Genomic DNA, 10,000 nt, shown 5'->3' with positions numbered 1-10,000 from the left:
ATTAATGAATCAATGTATGTTACACTCAGGCAGTGAGCGGAGAGGGAGGACTCACCTCTACCATTTTCCAGCGTGCGTTCCACTGTCGTCACTTCCTGCAATGCCGTCCACTTACAGTACAGTGGGCAGCATATCAGGGGTACCTCCACTCAGAATCCTCCAGCACAAGCAATGTGAGAGCTCTGTAATAAAGAGCAACATAAAAACATCAGAACATGCAGAGTATCCAAGCCATGTTCTGATGTTTTTATGTTGCTCTTTATTACAGAGCTCTCACATTGCTTGTGCTGGAGGATTCTGAGTGGAGGTACCCCTGATATTTGGTTTGGTGCAGCAGATTTGGTAAGTGTTTCATGTGTTACTTTCATATATGCCCGCGTTGCTGGGGACGCGCTGCTAGGGATACTCTAGATTGCCGTGTTATGCGGTGAGTTTGTTTACATATGACGTCATTTGACGCACGCCCTGCAGGGCGGCGCTTTTCAGGTCGTCATTTGGGTTGCTCTATGCGCACTGAGCATGCGTATTGCTATACGAGGATCTCTGACAGCATGTGCGTGGTGACGCTGGTGGGCATGGCATCATCTGATCTGGCTGCATCAAATAGGAATGCGGAGGTGTTCTCTTGTCGGCGTGGAGCGCCGTTACGTTCCGCTGTGCTGTATCTGCAGGATGTTTTGCATGTTAGGGATGAAGTCTCCTCTCAGGTCCTCCACATAGTGCAGGTAATGTGATTGGCTGTGAAAAATTCAAACTGATTGGATGATGTGGTGGGTTGACACTATATATGATGTATAGGTGTGCTATCTCACTTGTGGTTGAAACAGCTTGAAGAAAGGCTGATACCTGAAACAGCGGGCTGTCGCTGTATTACCACTGATTTTAATGTTTCAATAAAAGAGCTTTCTACTTTTGGAAGTGCCAGTCTCCAACGTTGTTTTAATAGCCAGAGGGGGGAGGCGCAGATCAGGGACTAAGGTGAGGGGGGGGGGGTCAGACTTTCCTCCCCACCACTGTGCCCAATACCCCTTCCTGCACACTGCGCCCCTCCAGCTCGGCGGCCCCTCTTACCCACGGCTGGGGGAGCCACAACCTCCCCCCCCCCCCCCCCAAATCTGCTGCCTGAGGATTTTTCGCAATAGTGGTCCTTTCATATCTGTTGCCCCTCCTACTGCATAGAGGTAGTAAAACTGGCCAATCAAAAACGCTTGGCTTCTAAAGACAGGATTAACAGAGCTCCTCCGCTATTTCTTGTCTTCCTACACTGCCATCCAGTGTTCAATTCATGTTACTACATACTAACACATACTGACTGTATTCAACTTGTAGTATGTACAACTTAAAGCGGATCCAAAGTGAAAAACTAACTATAACAAGTAACTTGTCTATGTATGTAACCTAAAGTTTAGATAGTTTACACAGCAAATCTAGCTGCAAACAGTTTCAATAGAATATGATTATTTGTTCCTGTGATACAATGACAGCAGCCATGTTTATAAACATTACACAGAGGCAGGCTTATCTGCATCTTGAGCAAAAAAAACCTAATCCCCCCTCCTCCTCCCTCCTCCCCTTTGCCTCTGAAATCTCTGGCTAGTAATACCTCCCCCTCCTCCTGCCCAGACTGAGCTCCCATGAGCCCTTGCTACTGTCTGAAAGTGCCAAGGCTCTCTGAAAACCTGTGGGCGTGTCTTGTTTAGTTTATAGGGAATTAGAGTATTAAAACAAAAACAAAAAAAGTATTTGGCTTGAGGAATGCCCTATAAACTATAGGAAAGGAACACAATTATGCAATGTGTAAAAGTTCATCTCGGATCCACTTTAACCCAACAAAAGCAATTATATCACACTTTACTAAGTGATATATCATGGACGATTTTTGCTCACGTATCACAACGCCATTGCGTTTTTGTTTGCGTTTGCCACACAAATTGTAACTGTGCCAAAACTACAATAGGACTTGCAAACGTGCGCTGAATGTAGGGGAAAAATGAGAAGAAAGTGCAAAACAGAAACTTACAGCTACAAAAAAAAAAAAAAAAAAAAATTGTGAAAGGCCCACTGACTCATAAGTGCGGTGCTTCTCAGATTCAGGCTATGCTGCAAAACACAGGGCTGTGGAGTCGGAGCAATTTTGGGTACCCGGAGTCGGAGTCAGTGGTTTCATAAACTAAGGAGTCGGAGTCAGATGATTTTTGGACCATCCATAGCCTTCGTAAGTATTAAACTAAGGAGGCGGGGCCATTTTGGATACCTGGAGTCGGTGATTTCATAAACTGAGGAGTTGGATGATTTTTGTACCGACTCCACAGCCCTGGCAAAACGTGCACAATTTTCCCATGTGTGCGCCCTGCATAAGTGTGCTACTCGGTAGCAAGGAAACATCATGCATAAGTGTGCTACTCGGTAGCAAGGAAACATCATGCATAAGTGTGCTACTCGGTAGCAAGGAAACATCATGCATAAGTGTGCTACTCGGTAGCAGGGAAACATCATGCATAAGTGTGCTACTCGGTAGCAGGGAAACATCATGCATAAGAAATGAAATTTAAGTGAAATCGGCCTGCAGCACTTCCATGCCACTATTCAAAGAGAAACAGTAGCAATAATAAAGTTATGAATAAAATTGCTTATTTGTTTCTGACAATACCTATAGATGATTTAGTCAGTGTTTGCCCATTGTAAAATCTTTCCTCTCCCTGATTTACAATCTGACATTTATCACATGGTGACAACTTTAGTGCTGTCAGGTAAACTCTGCGGGATTGTTTAGTTACGGAGCGCTCTGAAGCCAGTACAAAATATACCTGGACCTCAGAATGCTCCAAGAGGAGGATTCTGCATAGCTAACAGCCAAGGGAGGGCGGGGCAACATGCTAGTATACAGCAATATATAAATATAGGAAGTGTTTCTGCTGCTGAAACCAGGAGAATTACAGTAAAAGTGGGTATGCTGAATAATTTACTGCATGCTACTATATGTCACTACAGGGCCTCTTTACTGCATTCTGCTATATGTCACTACAGGGCCTCTTTACTGCATTCTACTATATGTCACTACAGGGCCTCTTTACTGCATTCTACTATATGTCACTACAGGGCCTCTTTACTGCATTCTGCTATATGTCACTACAGGGCGTCTTTACTGCATTCTGCTATATGTCACTACAGGGCCTCTTTACTGCATTCTGCTATATGTCACTACAGGGCCTCTTTACTGCATTCTGCTATATGTCACTACAGGGCCTCTTACTGCATTCTGCTATATGTCACTACAGGGCCTCTTTACTGCATTCCACTCTATGTCACTACAGGGCCTCTTTACTGCATTCTGCTATATGTCACTACAGGGCCTCTTTACTGCATTCTGCTATATGTCACTACAGGGCCTCTTTACTGCATTCTGCTATATGTCACTACAGGGCCTCTTTACTGCATTCCACTCTATGTCACTACAGGGCCTCTTTACTGCATTCCGCTATATGTCACTACAGGGCCTCTGTACTGCATTCCGCTATATGTCACTACAGGGCCTCTTTACTGCATTCCGCTATATGTCACTACAGGGCCTCTTTACTGCATTCCGCTATATGTCACTACAGGGCCTCTTTACTGCATTCCGCTATATGTCACTACAGGGCCTCTTTACTGCATTCCGCTATATGTCACTACAGGGCCTCTTTACTGCATTCTACTATATGTCACTACAGGGCCTCTTTACTGCATTCTGCTATATGTCACTACAGGGCCTCTTTACTGCATTCTGCTATATGTCACTACAGGGCCTCTTTACTGCATTCTGCTATATGTCACTACAGGGCCTCTTTACTGCATTCTGCTATATGTCACTACAGGGCCTCTTTACTGCATTCTACTATATGTCACTACAGGGCCTTTTTACTGCATTCTACTCTATGTCACTACAGGGCCTCTTTACTGCATTCCGCTATATGTCACTACAGGGCCTCTGTACTGCATTCCGCTATATGTCACTACAGGGCCTCTTTACTGCATTCTACTATATGTCACTACAGGGCCTCTTTACTGCATTCTGCTATATGTCACTACAGGGCCTCTTTACTGCATTCTGCTATATGTCACTACAGGGCCTCTTTACTGCATTCCACTCTATGTCACTACAGGGCCTCTTTACTGCATTCCGCTATATGTCACTACAGGGCCTCTGTACTGCATTCCGCTATATGTCACTACAGGGCCTCTTTACTGCATTCCGCTATATGTCACTACAGGGCCTCTTTACTGCATTCCGCTATATGTCACTACAGGGCCTCTTTACTGCATTCCGCTATATGTCACTACAGGGCCTCTTTACTGCATTCCGCTATATGTCACTACAGGGCCTCTTTACTGCATTCTACTATATGTCACTACAGGGCCTCTTTACTGCATTCTGCTATATGTCACTACAGGGCCTCTTTACTGCATTCTGCTATATGTCACTACAGGGCCTCTTTACTGCATTCTGCTATATGTCACTACAGGGCCTCTTTACTGCATTCTGCTATATGTCACTACAGGGCCTCTTTACTGCATTCTACTATATGTCACTACAGGGCCTTTTTACTGCATTCTACTCTATGTCACTACAGGGCCTCTTTACTGCATTCCGCTATATGTCACTACAGGGCCTCTGTACTGCATTCTGCTATATGTCACTACAGGGCCTCTTTACTGCATTCTACTATATGTCACTACAGGGCCTCTTTACTGCATTCTGCTATATGTCACTACAGGGCCTCTTTACTGCATTCTACTATATGTCACTACAGGGCCTCTTTACTGCATGCTACTATTTGTCACTACAGGGCCTCTTTACTGCATTCTGCTATATGTCACTACAGGGCCTCTGAACTGCATTCTGCTGAATGTCACTACAGGGCCTCTCTACTGCATTCTACTATATGTCACTACAGGGCCTCTCTACTGCATTCTACTATATGTCACTACAGGGCCTATTTACTGCATTCTACTATATGTCACTACAGGGCCTCTTTACTGCATTCTACTATATGTCACTACAGGGCCTCTCTACTGCATTCTACTATATGTCACTACAGGGCCTCTTTACTGCATTCTACTATATGTCACTACAGGGCCTCTTTACTGCATTCTGCTATATGTCACTACAGGGCCTCTTTACTGCATTCTGCTATATGTCACTACAGGGCCTCTTTACCGCATTCTGCTATATGTCACTACAGGGCCTCTTTACCGCATTCTGCTATATGTCACTACAGGGCCTCTTTAAATTGGTGGTTAAAGGTAAAGATAAAACACACACCCCAGTTTGCTTGGATAAAGACACACAGAAGGCTCTGGCTCTCCTACCTGGCACAGATCTGCATGGATTGAGGTCAGCTGATTTGTATTCATTTGCATCTTGTCTATGGCTTGTCTGAGAACACAAACTCCTCTCAGCGGCTGTCCGAAAAGAAAGGGATAAACAGGAAAGAGATGGGTTAATTCTCCGCCATCAATATGAATGTAAAACCCTGTATTTTACTTCCGTGAAATACTTTTTATTTCTTTTCTCTTTTATCATCCCCACTTTACAAGCCGCACAAGGAAACACACACCAGGAAGTTGTTGCTTTTACTAAACTACCAAATTAGCCCCTGGTAGGCTGAGACACACGCCTGCAACAAGCAGTAAGCCAGAGGAGTCACACCTGGAACAAGCATGTAGCCGGTGGAGTCACCTGCAACTAACAGGAAGCCAGAGGAGTCACACCTGGAACAAGCATGCAGCCGGTAGTCACGCCTACAACAAGCAGGCAGCCAGCGGAGTCACACCTGCAACAAGCATGTAGCCGGTGGAGTCACCTGCAACTAACAGGAAGCCAGAGGAGTCACACCTGGAACAAGCATGCAGCCAGCGGAGTCACACCTGCAACAAGTATGCAGCCAGCGGAGTCACTTCTGGGCCAATGGAGGGGACAGCTGTGTCACACGGCTGTCCCCAGTACAGCGTGCACCAGATCGCAGTGCTGTACAGGCTTCATAGACGGCGGGTTCGCCGTGTAACAGTCTCCCTGAAGGCGGAGCTCCACTCACCAAGCAGGAGATGCGCGCACTCCTGCAAAACAGAGCCCCAGGACTTTACGCCGATCGGCGTTCCTGGGGCTGCCGCCCCGGCCACGCCCACCGGCGTTACGTGGTCAGCTAGTAGTTAAAATAATACCAGTTGCCCGACTCTCCTGCTGATCCTGTGTCTCTAATACTTTTATCCACAGCCCCTCAATAAGCATGCAGATCAGGTGCTCTGATTGAAGTCAGAAAGGATTAGCTGCATGCTTGTTTCAGGTGTGTGATTCAGACACTACTGCAGCCAAATAGATCAGCAGGACAGCCAGGCAACTGGTATTGTTTAAAAGGAAACATCCATACCCCTCTCAGTTTAGGTTCCCTTTAACCCCTTCACCCCAAAGACGTTTTTACCCTAACAGACAAGAGCGATTTTCCCCTTTCAGTGCTCACCCCTTTCATTTGCCAATAGTTTAACCACTTGCCGACCAGGGGTTTTTTCAATGATCGGTGCTGCGTGGGCTCTACAGCCCGCAGCACCAATCAGAAGTGCAGCAGGGCGATCAGACTACCCCCCTTTTTTCCCCACTAGGGGGATGTCCTGCTGGGGGGGTCTGATCGCCGCTGGCTGCAGTTGCTTAGCGGGGGGGCTCATCAAAGCCCCCCTCTGCAGCGTTCTCCGCCGTCTCGCCGCTCCCTCCCTCTCCCTGTGAGCTGCGCAGGACGGATTTCCGTTCTGCGCATTGAAGGATAGGCTTCAGCCTATCATATGCCGGCGATCCCCGGCCAATCAGAGGCCGGGGATCGCCGATCTGCCTTACGGCGCTGCTGCGCAGCAGCGCCGTATGATGTAAACAGCGGGGATTTCTTCCTCGCCTGTTTACATTTTGCCGGTGAGCCGCGATCGGCGGCTCTCCGGCTGTTCACGGAGACACCCTCCGTGAACGGACATGGAAAGGCCGCTCGAACGAGCGGCCGTTTCCATGGTAACCCGCAGACGACCAGTTTACGCCAATCGGCGTTAGCTGGTCGTCAAGAGGTTAATCACTATTAATCACAATGACATAATCTATATCTTGTTTTTTTCAACACCAATTGGGCTTTTTGGGGTTGATATTTGTTTTCATTAATTACTTTATTTTCTATGCATTTTAAAGGGAAAAACAAGGAAAAATGAAAAAAAAAAAAAAAACACTTTTTCTCCGATTTCATCCCCTGTAGTTTAAATATAATCACTGCTACTGTACATAAAACCCACACATTGTATCTGCCCATTTGTCCTGGTTATCACAAGATTTTAATTATGTCCCTAGTACAAAGTATGGTGACATTATTTGGAAATAAAGGTGTATTTTTTCTATGTTTTTTCCCACTAATCTCACGTGCATGGGAGCGCGCACATGCACGCGCACAGCAGCAGCGGCAGCAACACTGACTTATAAAAACGTCCTGCAGCCATTAAGAGGCTCTAGCAGAACATTTTTATAAGTCAGGTTGTCATAAAGTGGTTAAACAGCCCAGAAACAGTGAGAGACAGCATGAGGTAAGGTTTTACTGCAAGAAAGTTCAAAGGGTCATTATTTCTGCTTTGTTTTATAGCTTAAAAGAGAGAGTGTGGTTTATTAACTGCAAATATGACAGAATGATGCAATGTTATAAAGTTATATAACTGAAAATAAAAATAATATGAGAATATTTTCTTTGCTACTAATGCTCTATTCATTATCCATACTACACAACCAATTCATTATATCATACTCTTTTTTTTTTTTTTTTCACTTCATGTTTGCATTAAATAAACCAGGCCCATTGCATGTTCACGGCTAGTGTAATGACACTTACCTGCTTTCGCTCCACAAGTGCATTTGTTAACTGATGGCACAGACCAGCAACTGTGTGTGGAGAGAAGGGAAGAGAAGTGGGTGAATGGAATGAAGAGAAAACTGCCTTTCTGCCTGAAAACTTCTGACAATGTTACTTACAGGTATCTGTGGCATATCTAATGTGTTCACCGTTGCAAGTGCTGATAAAGAGCTGGACTTGAGAAAACAACGTCTCAAAATCAGGAATACTGGGCATGGAAAACTTCACAAACCTGAAAAGGGAAAGAGAAATATAGAATTCACATCAACAATTCAAGCCAGCTTCAAATATTAAAGAGACTCTGTAACAAAAATGTTCAGCCTTATTTCTTCTATCCTGTAAGTTCCTATACCTGTTCTAATGTGGTCTGGATCACTGCAGCCTTTTCTAGTTGCACTGTCTCTGTAATATATCTGATCTTTTCTTTGTCAAGCTTTGTCGACCCAGGGAGGAATGCACTGCCTCTGCTGTGATAGGGAGAAGTTATGCACTCCCCCTGCAGGCTCTGTGTGTGTGCCTTGTTCATCCCTCACAGACTGTTAAGCTTGGAGGTGTAATCTCCACAGTCAGCATACAACACATAAGCTGACGTGAAGGAGGTACACACACCAGCACAAGGGATCAGGATATCCCCAGTTTAGTGGAGGAGAGGACTGACTCCAATAGGAGATTGTGGCGCACAGAGCCGGTGCAGATCCGAACAGCCACAAACAACACTTTCTTAATAACGTCTCAGCGCAAAGTAGCGCTGAGCGCATAAACCAGGACTGAGGAGATCAGAACAAGTAGACAGAATGAACGCTTGCTTAACTAGCCACTACTTAGTGACAGCAAGCGTCCAAAACCAGACAGACTGGAATGAGGCAGCCAATGCGTTGCGGCGATGGCGTGCCTCACAAAGACAGGACAGAATAGTCAGAAAATAGCAGGATCGAGACAGATGAACGTAACACAGATAAATATACAATAAGTATGTTTTCCTAGCGTATTACAATTACAGCTATCAATGAAACTCTTTGTAAGGTCTGACTAACATATGTATATATCGGCAATGAACCGATATATGACATAAGCAGGAACGCTGACTAGAACTGGAGTAATACAGGGAACAGGACTCAGAAGGATTCGCTATCTCTTCGCAGAGATGAACGCAATCCACAAACAGAACCAGGAACAGGATAACTAGCTCAGCACGGGTGTTCACGGTACGCGCAACCTACCAAAACGTGCTGGAAAACTGACTAACTGAACACAGGGAATAAACAGTTCGTGTACGTATATATCAGCGACACTGATATATTAACGTAACACGAATACAAGGAAAATAACAAAATGCGCAAGTATGCGTATATATTGGCGATGAACCAATATATGACACAAGACAAGCAAGTAGCAACTTCTAGAACAAGAGCAGAACTAGGAGGACTCGCTGACCCCTTCGCAGGAGTCAGCGCAGTCCACACGGACCAGGAACGAGGTGGGGCACGAGCAGAGTAACAGATAGAGTCTGAGACTATGGTAGCCCATGAGACATTGCAGGAAGCAGTTCTTTATACTGAGGTCATCCAATGGGAGCAGACCTGCAGATTCCCACACAAGTGAATGGTAATTAATCACAGGCTGATAGCAGGAAAAGGCAGACAATGATATGCAGCCTGCAGGAAAGGGACCGCCCCTCCACTGCAGCAGACAATGTTTGTTTACACAAAAGCATATTAAACTGTCATAAACTTCAGAGCGACTGCAGATGGAATCAGCAACTAGTTTAAGTGCAAACCAAACTATGCAAGCAAATGCATGTAATGACATCAGAACTGCTTGGTTTGCAATACCACTGCAGTCAGCAGTAAACGCTGCAAAAGCGATCATAACACAGACAGGTCACAAATAATGCACTATGTAATAAAAAACTTGTAGTATACTGTAACATGAGTACACACACACACACACACACACACACACACACACACACACACACACACTGGTTAGCGGCCAGGTTTTTTGTCTGTAAATTGTCGCCTATTCTTTTTATTGTGGCCATGGAACCCTTAGCAGCTGCTATTCGGCAACATAGGGGAATCTCAGGGGTGGAG

The 10,000-nt window shown here is 45.4% G+C and overlaps 1 protein-coding gene across 1 annotated transcript in view; it reads right to left on the bottom strand.

The window, feature by feature from the left end:
- The window catches only part of COPS3 (COP9 signalosome subunit 3), a 35,207-nt gene extending 27,045 nt beyond the window's left edge, over window positions 1-8,162 (bottom strand). Inside the window, exons 1-3 of the mRNA XM_068246427.1 lie at window positions 8,027-8,162; window positions 7,887-7,936; window positions 5,350-5,442 (exon numbers count right to left, since the gene is read on the bottom strand). Of these exons, the coding sequence (XP_068102528.1) occupies window positions 5,350-5,442; window positions 7,887-7,936; window positions 8,027-8,123 (240 nt within the window). The 5' untranslated portion in view covers window positions 8,124-8,162. The remainder of the gene's footprint in view (window positions 1-5,349; window positions 5,443-7,886; window positions 7,937-8,026) is intronic.
- Window positions 8,163-10,000: the final 1,838 nt, after the last annotated feature.

The sequence above is a fragment of the Hyperolius riggenbachi genome, chromosome 7, assembly GCF_040937935.1.
Source record: "Hyperolius riggenbachi isolate aHypRig1 chromosome 7, aHypRig1.pri, whole genome shotgun sequence".
NCBI lineage: Eukaryota > Metazoa > Chordata > Amphibia > Anura > Hyperoliidae > Hyperolius > Hyperolius riggenbachi.
The sequence above is the reverse complement of the archived record's forward strand: the minus strand, read 5'-3'. Positions and strand labels throughout refer to the sequence as shown.